Raw genomic sequence first — 19,093 nt, 5'->3', positions numbered from 1 at the left:
TAATCAATCTGTGTTATTTGAAGCCATGAAGCTTGCGGGCATTCGCCACAGGAGCCCCGGGGCAACTTAACCCATGCAGGCCCCTGACGAGGAAAGCTTACACTCTCTCTCTCGGAGGCAGTGCTGCCCAATGAGAGGTGTCTGCCATGAAATGCACTTGAAAAGTACTCATGACTCGGGGGGCTGGGGTTTTAAATTTTAGTTACCTGGCAGGGAAACTGAAATAGTCATGTGTGGCTAGTGGCTACTGAACAGACAGGCTCATTACTCAAAGTGTGGTCCGGGGACCAGCAGCATGGACGTCACCTGGGAGCTGGTTGAAATGCAGAACCACAGCCTGCGCTGCCCTCCTGCTATGGCAAATCTACACCTTGCCAAGACCCCTAGGGGATTCGTGGGGACACCAAGGTCTAGATGCTATGGTCGAAGCCGTCACCCCACTTCCACACAAATACTTCACTACGAAACATTAGGAAGCAAAATCCCTCTGTACCAGATGTCAGGGACAGCTTTCCTAGACCACAGGGAGTCCTCTGAAGTTTTTAACGCCTCGAAGCATACTATTAGCCAAGGACATGAACTCCCAGCTACTGAGTTTCTACTACAAGGCGGACCTTTGACCATCTGTTATGGACTGACACATGGTGTCCCCTAAAAATTCGTATGTTAAAGTTTTAACCCCCAAAGTGACCATACGTGCAGATAAGGCCTTTAGAGAGGTAACTCAGGTTAACTGAGGTCATAAGGGTGGGCCCCTGATCCAATATGGCCGGTGTCCTCATAAGAGAGATGCGCATGTACACGCGCAGAAGAAAGGCCATGTTGAGCACACAGCAAGAAGGCGGCCATTTGCAAGCCAAGGACAAAGGCCTCACCAGGAACCAACGCTGCTGGCACCTAGATCTTGGACTGTCAGCCCCCAGAACCGTAAGAAAAATAAACGTCTGTTGTTTAAGCCACCCAGCCTGTGGCACTTTGTTATGGCGGCCTGAGCAGACTAAGACACTACCTCATTTAAACTTCACAAAACCCCATCAAGAAGGTCTTTTATTAATAAAAGTAATGACAGCAACAAAAATACTACCACTTACTGAGTGCCTGCCGCGTGTGAGGCAGGCTGTAGGTACGTGTCAAGGCTCTCTTCCTCACTGTCCCTGCATCACAGACGACGACATGGAGGTGCAAGGATGCCAATTCGCTGCCCCACATAACACTCTGTAAGGGACAGAGATGTTTGTAATCTGGCCCAGACCTCCATCTTGCTAGTTCTACCATAACCATCTTTTCCACGTTTTTCTCTGATTCACACAGTAAACTCTAATTAAATGCACCAAAGCTTTATTCCCCTTAAAATAACTTCTGCAACTCCCCCAGCATACTCCAATACCCTCATGGCCCACATTTATCACTAACAGCTGCAACAATAACATGAACTAAATACAGATGAACAGGATCCACCCAATGTCTTAAAAAAAAAAAAAAAATACTGTCCAGTCTAGGGGTCAGCAAACCATTCTGTAGAGTCAGACAGTAAGTATGTTTAGTTTTGTGGGCCAGATGGTCTCTGTCGCAAGGACTCAATTGTGTCCTTGCAGCTCGAAAGCGGCCACTGATAATACGTAAATGAAAGGGCGTGGCAGCGTTCCAATAAAACTTTATTTATGGACAAAGAAACTGGAATTTCCTTTTTCTTCTCTATCCTTTTTCAACCATTTAAAAATGGGAAAACTGGGACGCCTGGGTGGCTCAGTCGGTTAAGCATCTGCCTTCGGCTCAGGTCATGATCCCAGGGTCCTGGGATCGAGTCCCGCATCAGGCTCCCTGCTCCGCGGGGAGCCTGCTTCTCCCTCTGCCTCTGTCTCTCTCTCTGTCTCTCATGAATAAATAAATAAAATCTTTTAAAAAAATAAAAATAAGGGCGCCTGGGTGGCTCAGTTGGTTAAGCGACTGCCTTCGGCTCGGGTCATGATCCTGGAGTCCCGGGATCGAGTCCCGCATCGGGCTCCCTGCTCGGCAGGGAGTCTGCTTCTCCCTCTGACCCTCCTCCCTCTCATGCTCTCTGTATCTCATTCTCTCTGTCTCAAATAAATAAATAAAATCTTTAAAAAAAAATAAAAATAAAAATAAAAAATAAAAAAATAAAAATGGGAAAACCATTCCATCTTGTGGACCATGAAGACAGGTGGCAAGCCAGATGTGGGCAGCAGTCTGTTGACCCCTCGTCTGATCCAAAACCACCCACTGGTCAAAAGGAAAACCAGAGAGCCATACTCTGAACTACTTCTTACTGTTTTCTAATTGAAAAATGTGGACTTTGAATTTCTAACTTGCTCTAGACCCCTATGCCCAATTTCCCATGCAGGAATGCTCACTATTACCGAACTCTCATTTCCAGCAACTCTCAGAGAGGGGCTCAAAGCGGATCAAGTACTTTTCTCTGTGCAATAATGGAAATCAAGGGAATGATGAAAACAAACCCCCAAGTAGAATTTACATCTTCCTTTTAAAAAGACCAGGCCTTTTGCTTTATACACAAACAGCGTACGTCTTTCATCAACACAGGAAAACATCGGGAGGTTTATCAAATATTTCATAAACACAAATGTGGTTAAGAAGGAGATAATGAAACAGTTGAAATGAAAAGAAAATGCCTCACTAATGACAGCCTCGCTGGCTTTTCAAATCTAACCATTCAGAGGAGAGCCGATCTCACTATCACATTGTGTTGCTGGTGCAGAGGAACTCCCGCTCGGGAGAATCACAGGCAGCCCAGAAGAGACCTCTCCCCTAACTATCAAGAGAAATAAAATTACGTTTTGGTCTTAAGCTCATGCTTAAAAATAGCTGGCTCGATTTTCAGCAAATTCGAATGTGTTTATTAAAATCTAGACCACGGGGCGCCTGGGTGGCTCAGTCGTTGGGCGTCTGCCTTCGGCTCAGGTCGTGATCCCGGGGTACTGGGATCGAGTCCCACGTCGGGCTCCCTGCTCGGCGGGAAGCCTGCTTCTCCCTCTCCCTCTGCCCCTGCTTGTGTCCCCTCTCTCTCAAATAAATAAAATCTTTTAAAATAAATAAATAAATAAAAAAAATCTAGACCACAAGGTGTGCAGATGACTCCACTTGAGTGGCTTTGGAGAGAAAAAGGACACCTCGAGATTCTCTATCGTCCCCTAGCTCAGGGGTCAACGAACGCCATCACATAAATGGGCCGGAAAGATAACATTTTCAGCTCCGTGGGCCAGATGGTCTCTGTGACAACACTGCCATTATAGCAGGAAAGCTACTAAAGCAGCCTTAGATGATACATATTCGAAGGGGCGTGGCTGGGTGCCAATAAAACTTTATTTACAAAAATAGGTGGCGGGCCAGGCTCTGCCTGGGAACCAGAGTTTCTGACTTCTGCTCTAGAATAGCTGGAACTGAAGTGCAATGAGAAACCCACCAAAGGAGGGACATAGTCCACCTTTTGAGATGCCAAGGTGGAGGAAGCAAAAGGGAGTTTCCGACATGAATCCCAAAGGGCAGGTGCTGCAAACTGTGGCCTTGTTTTAATTTTCAACGTGCAGCTTCTCACCTTGGCAGTGACTCCATGTAACATGGTCCGGGGCAAGCAGTAGTGGGCATTTAGTACTTAGATGATGGTTGAGGTCCCTAACCATCAGGACCAAGGTGGAAAGCTGACTGGCATGATGTCAACTGCAGTTGCTTGCACAACAAAACAGTTATCTGGTTGGAGCCTGAAATTCTCGTCCTTATTAACAGGTTAAGCAAACTGAAGCAGCCTAATACCACTCCTGGTCAAAGCTGATGGGGATCTAGAACCCAGTTCTTGTACATATGAACATACATATGTATGAACAAATGAACAAAGATGCAAGTCGTCCAAGATGCGTTTTTCTTTAGAATTCTTAGCCCAAAGCTGTCAAGATGGATCTCTTTTTAAAAGTGACCCCAAGGGGTGCCGGGGTGGTTCTGTTGGTTAAGAATCTAACTTGGGCTCAGGTCGTGATCTTGGGGCCCTGGGATTAAGCCCTACATCGGGGCCCCATGCTCAGTGGGGAGTCTGCTTCTCCCTCTCCCTCTGCCCCTCGCCACACTTGTGTGTGCACGCGGTCTCTCTCAAATAAGTAAGTAAAATCTTTTCAAAAGGGTACGTGGGTGGCTCAGTCATTAGGCGTCTGCCTTCAGTTCGGGTCATGGGATCGGCCCCGCATGAGGCTCCCTGCTTGGCGGGAGGCCTGCTTCTCCCTCTCCTACTCCCACTCCCCCTGCTTATGTTCCTGCTCTCGCTATCTCTCTGTCAAATAAATTAAAAAATCTTAAAAAAAAAAGTGACTCCAAAAATTCATTAGGGATGACATACTGAGATGTTCATCACAGTGATATTTATAATAGACAAAAACTGGAGACAACTCAAGTCTCCATCAGCTGGGGATGAGTTAAAATAATTATGGCACATCATTACCATGTTATTAAGAATGGTAATTGTAAGAAAAATATAGAAATGTATTCTCAGATGAGAAAAACAGGCTAGAAGACAGAGATACAATTTACGTAACGAAAACACGTGCACCATACCCGATGCAAGTGCAGAGGGAAGACGCCAGAAAGATGTGTACCTTGAGTGACACTGAGTGAAGGTGATTATTCGTTTTATCCCTTAGAGCAAAGCTATATTTTATGATTTTTCTACAATGAACATGCACTGGCAGTAAGAAACTTGAAAACAAAACAAAGAAAAGCCACTGAAGCTACAATGATGGTACATACCGATGTGGCCTTCCTAGGTTCTGCAGAAGCACCAGTGAAGGAAGCCAACAAAGGTCACAACAATGGGGATCGCGGTGGCCTTTATAACACTGGGCAAAGTACAGGTTCCAAGCACACACGAGAGGAACAGCAAGAGGGCCAAGGTTAAAGAGAGATCTACTGACACAGCGCTGTAATTAAAACCCAACACCATGAAGCCTGTCTGGCAGCCCGGAAGATATGAAGGAAATGCTGCCAAAATGAACACAGCAGAACCTAAGCCGCCTAACCACGATCGAACTATGTCGCATCCAGGCAGACCTCATTTGACTGCACTCTGCAGACATCGTGTTTTCTAGAAACCCAAGGTTTGTGGCAAAACCAGTATCCTGGCGCCATTTTCCCGAGAGCGTCTGATCACTTTGTATCTCTGTGTCACATTTCGGTAATTCTCACTATATTTCAAACTTTGTCATCGTTACTGTATTTGCTTTGGTGATCTGCGATCAGGGATTCTGACTCACTGAAAGCTCAGATGACGACTAGCATTTGTTGGCGATCAAGTATTTTTTAATTAAGGCACACACGCCAGTTTTTTAGATGTGATGCTACGGCCCACTTCCACAATGCAGGGTAAACATAACTTTTATATGCGCCCGGAAGCCAAAATACTCCTTCAACTTGCTTTATTGCAATATTCGCTTTAGTGGGGCAGTCTGGACCTGGGCCCGCAGTATCTCCAAGGTATGCCTGTATACTGATACCTATAAGGAAAAGGCTGGAAAGGAAAGAGAAAGGCGGGAAAAGGTTTTCCATGCTGGAAAACTCTTTCTAGTGTTTTTAAACATCTCTCTTTCACGGTATGTGTGCAGACCGCACGCACGAATGCAGGCAAGAGTAGAGAAGATGCTAGCAGTGAGCACAACCAGGTTTGAGCACTCGGTCAAGCACTCGGCCCACATTTGAGCATGCTGAGCCTCACAACAAACCCAGGCAGGTGGGACTTCCAGACCCATTTTGGCGACTGGAAACTGAGGCAGGGAGTGGAGAAGCAAGCAGCCAAGGTCCCACTGGCAAGGAGCAGAGACGGGACTTGAACCCACTGGCCCAGAACATAAGCGATTAAATGCTGGGGAACCCTAGGCACCCAAAACTCAAACTTCGATAACCTTTGATGTTAATGAGGGTTCTTGAAAAGCTTCCTAAAGATGCACATCGGTGAGATGTAACTTTTAAAATGGACATTAGCCTCCGAAGCTACACTGTTGGCAGAGAGTTTAACAATGAGGTAATAGTTCTCTGGAAAAAAATACAACTATTGAAACAAAATCTCAATGACAGCATTCTCTTCTCAGAGCATGATTCATCCCCATAACGTACGAATGCCTCGCCTCATTGAAACCTCTGCACCAGTCTGAATAAGGCAGCGAGGTTTCCTCGAACCACTGACACGGCTTGAGGAGTGACTAGCCAAGATCTCCGCACGTCTGTTCTTGCTGACAAGGACACAGGCCTGTGCAAAGCTCGACTCAGCAGCTACATTCCCGGCTACTGACAAACTATAGGCCTGGGTTTGACAAGGGAATAAATTATAGAAGCAGTGAAGGAGAATGACGTCAGCTACGCAGCAGTAAAAGTGGATTTGACCCTGGTCTAGCAAAACCCCAATATTCTCCTTGGCTCTTTCAATACTTCCCAAAGCAGCCAGGTCAAAAGCCCATTTGCCCAATTCCAGCCTGACATGTATTAAGGAAAATCCAAAACGGGAAATCTAACACTGCTTCTCTTCTGACTTTTTGACAGCCTCCAAAATGAATCCTCGGTGTTTCCCACAGTGTAATTCAAAACAATTCCAGTTGGAAGTCAGCTAACTTCTTGGTTAAAAAAATGTATAAACAAAAGATCCTTTTTAGAAATGAGCTTTATTTTCAGTGCTACTTAGTTCTGAAAAGTCTGCATATTTACTTTTTCCTCCCACCAGGTTTACCTCCAAATCAGGAATTCAAAACCCACAACAAACAGATCAAACACCTGTAGGATCTGGGTGTCGACCACTGGCATTTCATTTTGGCGATAAAGGACCTGCCTTTCAAAGAAGATTCTATGCAAAATGCTGTATTTCCTTGAATGAGGCTCACTGCTTTTCAACCTTGAAATCACCCACTTGAAAAGAAGACCCAAAATTCCAAGCTTTCAGAACTGGGTCCCAGTATCACCACGCAAGTCACTCTTATTCTTGAAACTATACATTTAATGGCCCCAAGAATTACTTTAACAGAGGGCTGTAAGACAGGGCAAAATTTCTCATAACACCCACATTTGCCCCTGCCAACTGTTCTGTACCTCTCTTCCACGGGAATCAGTAAGGCTTCACCCTTAAAGTCCTGAGGATGACCTCGGAGGCACCGAGTGGCCGAGCAGAGCCCATCGAGATAGGAAAGGAATATGGACACAGGCCCAGCAACAATGAACTTGCTTGTTATTCCTAAACACAGTCCAATAAAGAGGCTGCATCAATCTTAAAAGCGCACCTTTCTGTTTCAGATCCCTGGATAAAACATTATTTTGAAAAATCTGTATAATTTGAACCAAAAAGGAGCGTTATTAAAAATAAACCAAGAAATATCCAGAAATGAGTTTCTAGTACAAGCTTGCTAGAAGACGAATTCCAATCTAAAAAAACAATCTACACAACGTTCTTTTATCTGCGGGGAATGCAATGTTATCACATCCCTTCCATAAACCCTCCTAAAACTCCTTAAGTAGACAGCATTTCAACGCAGAGACCAAAGTGAAAATATCTTTGAAAAGAAAACAATGACGTGGCTGGGAAGCCATGTGCAGCTTGGCGAACATTTTTTCCACCCACCAAGAACTTGGGCTTTCTGGGAAGGTCGCTTGTTTTCCGGTCAAAACCATTCTTGAAGTCGTCAGGAACGGAGAAAGGGAGACTCGGCATCTGGGAAGATGGTTCCTGGTTCCTGGTTCCCAGGAAGGTGTGTATCTGGGGCTCAGGAGCCAAAAAGCCTGGAGAAGTCAGAGGGCAGAGATGTCCATGAGGATGGGAAGGATGTAAAGCTATATAGCTCAGAAAACACCTTCAGAAAATATTTTCTGTTACTTTATTAAGATTATTTTACATTACTTACAGCTTTGTAAGTAGCTCTTCTGTTACACAACATGACTATACTTAATGCTACCAAACAATACATTTTATTTTATTTTTTTAAGTAGGCTCCACGCCCAGCATGGAGCCCAATGCGGGGCTTGAACTCATGACCCTGAGATCAAGACCTGAGCTAATAGCAAGAGTCAGACACTTAACTGATTGAGCTACCTGGGCACCCCCCCAAACAGTACATTTTAAAAAGAAAAAAGCTATTTAAGAAAGTATCTGCTTCATCAGAATCTGTAACATTTTATTTCAGCCCATTCTTTATTACTGCAAGTCAATGATACAAATGATTACAGTTAACTCTGTTCATTGAAGAAAATCTGAATGGGAAAGGCCTGGGAACTGTATAAAAACCCATGAAGTTGAGAACAGGAAGGTAGTTACGACAGAGGTCTACAGGGGAAAACCACAGAACTGTTAAAAAGATACATATATGGGAACTCTGTTATCTTTGCAACATTTCTATAAAGCTAAACTCTTTCCAAGATAAAAAAGGCTTTTTGAAAAAAGAACAGATGGTGCAGGATCACCACATGCAAAAGAATGAAGTTGGATCCCTACCTCACACTATATGCAAAATTTACCTCAAAGTGGGTAATAGACCTAACTATTAAAATTAAAACTATAAAACTCTTAAAAGAAAACTTAAGGGGTGCCTGGGTGGCTCAGTTGGTTAAGCGACTGCCTTCAGCTCAGGTCATGATCCCAGGGTCCTGAGATCGAGCCCCGCATCGGGCGGGAAGCCTGCTTCTCCCTCTCCCATTCCCCCTCCTTGTGTTCCCTCTCTGTCTCTGTCAATTAAATAAACAAATTTAAAAAAAAGAAAGAAAACTTAGGCCTAAATCTTCGTGACCTTGGGTTGGGCAATGGTTTTTAGCTACAACACAAAAAGCACAAGCAACACGGGCGCCTGGGTGGCTCAGTTGGTTAAGCGACTGCCTTCGGCTCAGGTCATGATCCTGGAGTCCCGGGATCGAGTCCCGCATCGGGCTCCCTGCTCAGCGGGGAGTCTGCTTCTCCCTCTGACCCTCCCCCCCCTCATGCTCTCTCTCTCTCTCAAATAAATAAATAAAATCTTTAAAAAAAAAAAAAAAAGCACAAGCAACAAAAGGAGAAACAGATAGACTAGACTTTATCAAAATTAAATTTTTTTGTGCTTCAAAGGACACCATCAAGAAAGTGAAAAGAAAACCGAGAGAACGGGAGAAAATACTTGAAAATCATGTATCTGATAAGGGACTGGTTTCTAGACTTTATTAAAAAGAACTCTTATAACTTAGTTATTACCCAATTAAAAACTGGACAAAGGACCTAAATAGATATTTTTCCAAAGAGGACATACAAATGACCAAGAAGCACATGAAAAGAGGCTCAATGTCACTAACCATTGGGGAAATGCTAATCAACCTTCACATCCACTAGGACAGCTCTAATCAAAAAGACTGACAATAACAAGCATTGGCAAGGATGTGGGGGAAATTGGAACCATCATACACTACTGGTGGGAAGGCAAATTGCTGCAGCTACTTTTAAAAAATAGTCTGGCAGAACCTCAAACGGATAAATATAGAGTTACCATATGACCTAGCAATTTCACTCCTGCATATATACGAGAGAACAGAAAACTTAAGTCTGTCTACACAAAAACTCGAACACCAGTGTTTGTGTCAGCAATCTTCATAAACAGGCCCAAAATGGAAACATTCCAGATAGCCATCAACTGATGAGTGGATAAACAAGCTGCGGTAAAGACATACAATGGACTATTCTTCAGGCACAGAGAGGAATGCAGTGCCGACACACACTACAACACGCTGGAACGTCTAAGACATCACGCTGCGTGAAAGAAGCAGGACACAAAAGGGGCCATATGTTGTTACCATTCCGTTTACAGGAAATATCCACAACTAGCAAATCAATAATGACAGAAAGTAGGTAAGTGATTACCAGAGGCTGGAGGGAAGAAGAGGCAGTCACTGCTTAATGGGTATGAGGTTTCCCTTTGGGGTGATGAAAATGTTCTAGAACTGCACTGCGGTGGTGGTTTCACAACCCTGTGAATATACTACAAAATACTGAATTGTGAAGACTGACTGCCACTTTTTTACTTATTAATCTTTCTCCATGATTTCACACCCTCATTTTCTCCCTATCTTCCCACCCAGTATTTTATTAGGAAGATTTTAACATACAGAAGAGTTAAAAGAACAGTTCAGTGAATACCGCATATATACCACCTCCATTCTACAATTAACACTTTGCTTTACATGGGGGCCTGGGTGGCTCAGTCAGTTGAACCTCCGACTCTTGATTTCAGCTCAGGTCATGATCTCAGGGTGGTGGGATCGAGCCCCACATCAAGCTCTGGGCTCAGCAGGGAGTCTGCTTGGGATTCTCTCTCTCCCTTTCCCTCTGCCCCTCCCCCTGCACGCACACACTCTAATTAAAAAACAACAACAACAAAAAGCTTGGGGCGCCCGGGTAGCTCAGTCGGTTAAACATCTGCCTTTGGCTCAGGTCATGGTCCCAGGGCCCTGGGATCGAGTCCTGCATTGAGCTCCCTGCTCAGCAGGGAGTCTGCTTCTCCCTCTGCTCCTCCCCCTGCTCATGCTCTCTTCCCCTCCTCGCTCTCAAATAAATAATAAATAAATAACTTTGCTTTACAGTGCACCTACCCAATTATTCATCTATCCTATTTTTGATATGTTTCATAGTTAAGATGCAGATATCAATATTCGGTCCCCCTAAACACTCGGGCACGTTTCTCTCCATATTTCAAGTTTTTCATGACTTTTTAAAAAAATTTCCCAAGTAGCTCAGCTCAAGCAATATAAAAATGGGTACAGGGGAACTGCAAGCCATCCCCTCAGGCCCTGTTAATCTCCTCAGCAATCCGAGCATGGTCACCTCTGTGGACAGCCTGGAGCAGATCCTTCCAACTCCCTGGGTGGAAGTGTTTTCCCCACAGACTTCAGGCATTTATTCAGTGCTTACTGCATGCAAATCACAGCCGAGGCTGGAATGCGCATGTAAGTGACATCCAGCCTTCTTTGCTTTCGAAACACTCCCCTGTGTAGACAGAACTTGCAGCACCTCATCAGCGATGAAGCCTTGACAGCAGCTCATATGGGCGTCCTTTTGAGTTACCTGACTCCTCCCCAGTTCTTGGACATTTAGGTGATTTCCAGTTTTTTTAATACCCTGGGAAAGCTAGTCACTGCCTCCCTGACAGAGTCCTTCCTGAAGAGGATCTTCCCTCACTCGTGGCGCCTACTGAAAGAGGTGGCCCAGGTTAGGGGTTGGCAAAAAAGCCACATAGTAAGTAGTCTGGGCTTTGCATGCCAGGCAGTTTCTGTCATAGGGCTTCGAACCCCTCTGCTATAGTGCAAATGCAGTTACAGAAATGGGTGTGGCTGCACGACAATAAAACTTCATGCATGAAAACAGGAAACAGATAGATATGGCCCACGGGCTGTGGTTTGCTGACTCAACCTCAATGATTATGCTGGAATCAGGATAACCCCCATCTAACTGGACCTGGGTCACACCTAGCTAGGTCAAGCAGGCTCCGCTCCCAGGAAGCAAAATCAGTATACCAGGCTACAAAGACAGCCTTGAGCTGAGCTAGGAGGTCACAGAGCCTAAGGTGACCATCTTGGTCACGGGCCAGCAAATGAGCCGTAAAGGGAGTTAGCTGGACGACAGGATGAATGCAGCCGATGAGCAGAACAGAAATGATGAAAACAGAGTTCTTCCCTGCCCCAGGACCTTTGCACGTGCTACCATGCCTCCCTTTAGCTCTGCAAATGGCAAGGCTTCCTCCCGTTCTTTAGGTTTTGAATTAAATAGCACTTCTCTGTGGGCCTCTTCCCAACCATCGCCTAAACTGAGAGCCTCCCATTTGCCTCATGAGTGATTCTTCCCTCTTTATTTGTTTTTCTGTCCCTGTCCCAACTGCCATACTATGCCTTCGCTAATGGCAAGGACGAAGGCTGTCCTCGTCTCAGCTATAAGCCCAAGGTGCAGCCCACACTGGATAGTTGTAAATCAATAAATGAAGGAAGGAAAGGACAGGTGCGAACCTGGGAAGACCAACGCTGTTCTACTTCCTGTGAATCCTAGTTACATTCCCTATCCTCTTCTGCAAACTCCCTGATCTCTTCACCAGTCCTCTTTGTACCTGCACAAGCCTCATCCAAGCTCCCAAAAAGGGCTTCTCTGGGCACACACCACGGTCCTCGTTCTGGGCTCTTAAACACTTTCCAGTGGCACAGTGAAACTCCTCCTCCCCCCATCTCCGGAGTCCTGGAATCATCCCCTCTAACAGCCATGGGGCTGGCACAAGGACCACCCAGCAACCCCAAATGCAGCATCCCAATTACTCAGGAGAGCCGACTTTTCATTCTCTTCCTCTTTAGGGAGAAGAATGGGACCAGCCCAGCATGATGAGCCCAGATGATAGCACACCAGATTCTCCTACGGTTTTTTTCCCTGAGCCTGTTTACTAAGGAGTCTCACAATTCATCAGCAGCGGCATCAAAATTAAGGCCCCGCTCCTTGCTCAGCGGGAAGCCTGCTTCTCCCTCTCCCACTCCCCCTGCTTGTGTTCCTGCTCTCGCTAACTCTCTCTCTCTGACAAATAAATAAATAAAATCTTAAAAGAAAAAAAAACAAAATTAAGGCCCCCAATGCTGGAAGGAAAACCAATCCGATTAGATTTTTTTAAGCCTAACGAGGAAATGAAAAATAGGCATGAAAACAGAAAGAAGTCTGAATACACTTCTGAGGGCTACCGGCAGGAGAGGAGCAGGGCTCGGCAGCACGCTGCCAAATAAGCCACATTGTCCACCCTGGCAGACATCGAGTACAGGCTAAACAGGGCAGAGCAGGCAAGAGGTTAACAGGGCCATGGGCTCGAGGTAAGGCATCTCTTGGCAGCCTCTGCTACGGCACCAGGAACAGCCAGGACTTGGAGAACACTGTGTCCCAGTCAAAGCTCCAGCCTAGACCACAGTGACACAGTTTAACCTTTGTAGACCCTGCTTCCCTCTCTAGCTTGGGAGAGTTCTTATTTTGAAAGCAGAAAGCGTGACACGGAAGCGCAGAGAGACGAAAGACAGAGGGTGAGCATCCGGTGGGTCATTCTGGACAATGAAGGGGACAGGCAGGCCGGACTTACACGATCATGCAGAACATCATGAAGACATTCCACAGGGCGATGAAGATCCGGAAGTATCTGAGGCTCAGTAAGAACTCCCGGATGTTGTCACCTGGAAAGTCAGAACGCGTTTTTATAAGCACTGCTGACATTTCTGTTGTCGCGACCGCAGTGCGCTTCTGCAGTTTCCACCAGCCCCAATCCCACCGCCCCACGTTCCGGGGGCAGCACAGGTTTTCCTGTGCGTCGCCTCTGCTCCCCGACCCTTGGCACTCTGGCAATAGCTGCCACTGACCAACCCCTAAAAGCCCTCAGCCTCTGATTGGCTCAGGGAGGGGCACGTGACCCAAGTCTGCCCATTGAGAGTCAGCCCTGGGACTTCGGTCAGTCTGCCCAGTGAGAGTCAGGCCTGGAACTTTCATCCCAACTACTGGGAAAGAGGCACTTGCTTTCTGTCAGCCTTTCTGGGCTAGGAAGACATAAACCCAGTCCTTTAGGGCAGGGGTTGGCCAACTATGGCCCATGGGCCAAAGCCAACCCCTACCACCTGTTCCTGTATGACCCATAAGCTAAGAATGTCTTTAAGACTTTTTAATGGCTAAAAAGAAAATCAACAGAGTATCTTGCGAGACACAGAAATTACATGAAATTCACATTTCAGTGTCTATGAATAAAGTTTTATCAAAATACACATGCCCCCTCATGTATATACAGGCATACCTTAGAAATACTGTGGGTTCGGTTCCAAACTACTGCAATAAAGCAAGTCAAATGAATGTTTTGGTCTCCCATTGCCTATAAAAGTTATGTTTACACTACACTATAGTCTATTAAGTGTGCACTAGCATCATATCTAAAAAATAATGTCAATACGTGAATTATAAAAACATCACTAACGGGGCACCTGGGTGGCTCAGTCGTTAAGCGTCTGCCTTCAGCTCAGATCATGGTCCCAGGGTCCTGGGATCAAGTCCCACATTGGGCTGCCTGCTCAACGGGAAGCCTGCTTCTCCCTCTCCCATTCCCCCTGCTTGTGTTCCCTCTCTCGCTGTGTCTCTGTCAAATAAATAAAATCTTTTTTTTTTAAATACTTTTTTTTCTTTAAAGATTTTATTTATTTATTTATCTATCTATCTATCTATCTATCTATCAAGCCCAATGTGGGGCTTGATCCCAGGACCCTGGGATCATGACCTGAGCCGAACGCAGACACTTAACGACTGAGCCACCCAGGCGCCCCAAATAAATAAAATCTTAAAAATATACGTGTATATCACTGACAAACACTAACCATCATCTGAGCTTTCAGCACGTCGTAATCACTGATTACAGATCACGAGAACAAATACAACAATAATGAAAAAGTTTGAAAAACTGCGAGAATTACCAAAATGTGACATAGAGACACGAAGTGGGCAAACGCTGTTGGAAAAATGGTCCCCCAGACCTGCTTGCACAGGGTTGCCAAAAACCTTCAGTTTGTAAAAATAACAGTATCTGCAAAGCACAGTAAAGAAGCACAATAAAACAAGGTATGCCTGTATTTCCCACAACTGCTTTCAAGGAACAGAGCGGACATGCTGCACCAGGCAATGTATGACCCACAAAGCCAAAAATGTTTACTATCTGACACTTTACAGAACACTGGGCCCAGCCCTGTTCTAGGGTCATCTTTTGTCAACACAAGCCAGCCTGACAGTAAAACCAACCTAGATGGAAAAAGAGAGCTGGAGGGGCGCCTGGGTGGCTCGGCCATTGGGCGTCTGCCTTCGGCTCAGGTCATGATCCCAGAGTCCTGGGATTGAGCCCCGCATCGGGCTCCCTGCTCCACAGGAAGCCTGCTTCTCCCTCTCCCACTCCCCCTGCTTGTGTTTCCTCTCACTGTGTCTCTCTCTGTCAAATAAATAAAATCTTTAAAAAAAAAAAAAGAAAAAGAGAGCTGGAGAGGGTCACACACAGGAGGGCTGGTTTGAGCCCTGCGGGTGGGTGTGCCCCAAAACAGTTCCACCCTTGGAGGTTTCCATTTGTTCCAATCACTTTGGGCTGGGTTTTCAATGTTGGCACCTGAAAAAGCATACTAATTCAGGCAAGTAAAAACGGGGTTCTGCTTTGATGGTGACTTACTCTAGTCCCCTGATGCTGCAGAACAAAACCCGTTCCAAGAGGAAGCAACTTGGTACGTTAAGACTCCAGAGGTATGGGTTCCAGAACCTTCCTCCAGGGTTTTAAGTTGCTCACCTCTCTAATCCTCCAGAATGGAATAAATGGGTCCACGTGGGGTAATCTACAAGGGTGCTAACCAAAGCGTCATCTATAGACCAGGGCTGTCCCATAAGTACAGAATACCAGGCAGGAGCTCAGAAAGTTACACCTGGCACCGCTGCACCATCCAGGGACATGATGAGCACACACAGTCTTGCTGAACACAGTTTAGACGAGTCTGGTATCATCCAACCCACTGGGAGAGCCACGTGCAGCCCAGCCCAGACTGCAAATGTCAAACACAGGTCCAGCCCCAGGATGTTTGAGAGGCGCTGCTTGACGAAGCCCTTCTCTGGGCCCAGCATCACAAAAACAGGCTTTCCTGCCATCAACAGATGCTAAGTGAAGGCCACCTGTTCCAGGCAACAGCCAAGTGCAGGGGATAGAGGGAGGACCAAGACAGATATCCCTGCCCTAAGAAGCTCACACACAGGACAAATACTAAAAAAGTAATCACACACCTGATTATTCACCATGGCCAGTGCCATGGGAGCATACAATGGGGGGATGCCAACCTAGCCCTTGTCAGGGAGCAGGGGTCAGAAACCTTTGAGGAAGCACATAAGCTCCGACCTTAAACATGGGCAGGAGTTTACTGCCCTTCCACACAGGTGACCTTGCTCAGTCGCCGGCCTACATATGCCCCAGTTTCCTCCTGTGTAAATGGGGGCGACAGCAACTAGGAAGACCTCAGCACAGTGCCTGGCACACAGACAGCTCTCAACAGATGCAGCCACTGCGGTATGAGGGGTCAGCTGGGCACAGGGAGAAAGGCATTCTCTGCAGTGGCAGCAGTAAGCACAGAATACTGGCTGGAAGGAGACGTGCAGAGAGCCCCTGGTCAGAGGGAAGCCACTGTTGTGACTGTCCTTGTCACTGACTGACTCTCACCGCCACCAAGCCCTTCTACTCTCCCCCCACCCCCCCCACCAGCTCCAATTTAGATCTCTAGACTACAGCCCCAGGAGTCGGTATAGTACCTTCCACAGAGCAGGTAAGAAATACATACAGCTGCTAAATGAACATATGAATGAATAGATGGATGGTTTAGTGACTGAGGGGACAGCCTGTGGGGTCAGAAAAACTCAGGTTCAATCAGGATGCTGTCACTGATTTCCTACATGGCCACAAGCAAGTCAAGCCACAGCCCTGAACCTCAGTTTCCTTGTCTGTAAAATGGGAAAATGCCCTTTACCTTTCAGGGATGGAGGCAGAGGAACACACCCACAGGAAGCACCTAACAAAGCAGCCGCTACCAGATGGGCCCCCAATAAAAGGGAGTGGTCCGATCGTCATCAAATTCACTGCTCCTCGGGGTTCCTATCATTCCCATGCAAGGCTCCATCACGGCACCCACCACCTTGGCTGCCAACGCCACCAGCTCAGGGGTCCTTCCCTCCACACACTGCAGCATCCCTCTCCTCACCTCTCATCACCTCCGTCACCATCTGTTCCTTGTTTAGGAACTGCTTGTCCCACCCCAGAGCAGTACAACCCACAAGGTAGGAATTTCATCTGTCTTGTTCTCTGCTGTGTCCCCAGAATCCAGGACAGTGGCCGCCATGTGGCAGGTGCTCAATAAATGCTTGGTGAATGATGCATGGACATAGAAGTCATGTGTAGGTCCCATTAGGTTTCAAATAGTCAGATGAATAAATTCCAGGGCCCCCAGGACGGGTGAGATGATATAAAGATGAGGGGATTGGGCCTGGGATGAGGCAGAGGCCACAGGCCCTGCCTCAACAGGGTCCTGTTTTTCTCAATTTCATCCAGTAGGTGCCAAGAGGTTGCCAGAACCCTGAGCTATAGGATGTTCAGATTTTTCTTGATAAATCAGACATCTGAATTTTTATGTGACATCTGATTTATTTGAAAGCTAATGTTGGCATCTAATTAAAATACGTCTGCAGCACTCTGAAAGCGATGGCTACTTGTTCATTCATTCATTCATGCTGGAGGTCGGGCACCACAAGGGCACAGGAATGGGCCAAAACAAGCAAGAGCAAGTATGAGGGACGAATATTAGCCAGAGGATAACTTCATAAAGGACAATCATGACTGTAGAAAGTTACATGAGTGGTGACGTACGCAGGGAGGTTTGACCTGGAGAAAGAAGTGGGTGACAGAGGTGAGCAGAAGGAACAGAAAATCTTCAGGCCCATTTCTCCATCTCTCCCTCTCACAATCACACACACACACACACACACACACACACACACACGCACACACACAACTATTGAAAAGAAAACTAAGGTAGGGCTTGGTGAGAAAAAATTGTCCTCTCTGAAATGGACCAATTTCAGACTCCAGAAAGGAGGCCTTACCTGTGCTGGGCTCCCTCGACTCCTCCCCAAAGCCCTGCGTGTCCTTCTTTTTCCTACAAAGAGGAACAGACAATGTCCACTTTTGGTGGGACATAAAGACCACTCGATCCCCTGGCCCTGACCCCCAGCTCAGAGGGCCTCGGACACTCAGTTTCAGCTCTAGCCTTGCAGGTGAGTTGCTGTGTGACCTCGGGTGGTTCAATGCCCCTTTCTGGACCATCATCTACCTGCCAATCACAGGCCTACAGCCACCAAGGGGAGAGGTTGGTCCGTGGGTACAGAATAGGGCTAAGAATTTTGTGGGGGACGGGCCGGAGGCTCTCCGGGATGCGAGAAGAGAGATCCCCGGGAAACGGGAGTCTGTATTTCAAACCACCTTGGAGCGAAGGGTCACAGGAGGATGGACGAGGCTGGAGGCGTGGCCAGAGGGAGGGCTGGGCTTAGGGGCGTGGCCTACGGCATGGGGCGGGCTCACGCTCGCGGGGGCGGGCCTACGGGCCCCCTGGGTGGAGCCGCGATCGAAAGCGGCCTACTCACAGCTTAAAGTTGAGCACTGCCCCTGCGTTCATCAGCAGCGTCCTGCGAAGGGAGAATGAGGTTACCTGGGCCGCCCCTCGTCCCTTTCACCCTTCTTACCCCAGCCTCTGGCCCCCCTAATTACCCAAACAGCAGGATGTCCCCGATCATCCTTTCGGCCGAAGCGTCCGTCAGAGCCGGAAGCGGAAGTCCCGGAGGGGGAGGAGAGAAGAGCACGAGCCGACCAATCTCGAAGCTGCGCTGGCGAGGGCTGGTCCAATCGAAGGCCAAGGCAGGCAGGGTCCCGCCCTCTGCAGGCCAGGCCCCTTTAGGAAAGAGCGAGCGCCCCTTCTCGCTGGGGAGGCCGGAGGGTAGCGAAGAAGGGGCGGGGCGAGAGTGTGACGTCACCCGGGAGCGGAGTCATCCGGGGCGAGATTGGGTTACGCACTGGAGGCGTGCCGCGCAGGCGTGAGGCCCCTAGCGCTGGAGAGTTAGCGCGGTGGCTTTTCTTTCTGGGGTCGGGTCTCCCACGCAGGTTCGGAAGGAAGCTGGCTCCTTGACCACTGAGCTGCACAGGGGAATGGGCCCTGATGCAGTGGGCTCTCCCGGGCATGGATTCCCGCGAGGAGGAGGTTCCTCCTGGGCCCAATGGAAGGCAGGGATCCCCACTAGGCTGGAGCTACGAGGAGCGGAGGTCTGACCGAGCTGACCCTTCGGAAAACAGGGATCCCGGTGGCGAATGGAGGTCCTGACTTACAGAGCCCCACAGAGGACTAGGGTCATGACAGCTCCATAGAGGACGGGGGTCTTGACCCTCTAGGGCACGGGAAGATGGGGTTCACAACTGGACAAGACCCACAGAGGATGCAGGTCCCGATCCAAGGGCTCCAGAGGACTAATTGAGTCCCA

General features: G+C 47.5%; 1 protein-coding gene across 1 annotated transcript; it reads right to left on the bottom strand.

Moving 5' to 3' along the window:
• Positions 1-6,658: 6,658 nt before the first annotated feature.
• Positions 6,659-18,387, bottom strand: SMIM7 (small integral membrane protein 7). Its single transcript, XM_021683154.2, has 5 exons — positions 18,330-18,387; positions 18,206-18,247; positions 17,669-17,721; positions 13,104-13,194; positions 6,659-7,776 (listed from the first exon to the last, which is right to left on the bottom strand). Exons 1-5 carry the CDS (start codon positions 18,353-18,355, stop codon positions 7,761-7,763), a joined length of 228 nt encoding a protein of 75 aa, XP_021538829.1. The 5' UTR covers positions 18,356-18,387; the 3' UTR covers positions 6,659-7,760.
• Between the last annotated feature and the right edge of the window lie 706 nt (positions 18,388-19,093).

This window comes from Neomonachus schauinslandi, chromosome 1, assembly GCF_002201575.2.
Source record: "Neomonachus schauinslandi chromosome 1, ASM220157v2, whole genome shotgun sequence".
NCBI lineage: Eukaryota > Metazoa > Chordata > Mammalia > Carnivora > Phocidae > Neomonachus > Neomonachus schauinslandi.
This window is presented reverse-complemented; position numbering and strand designations above follow the sequence as displayed.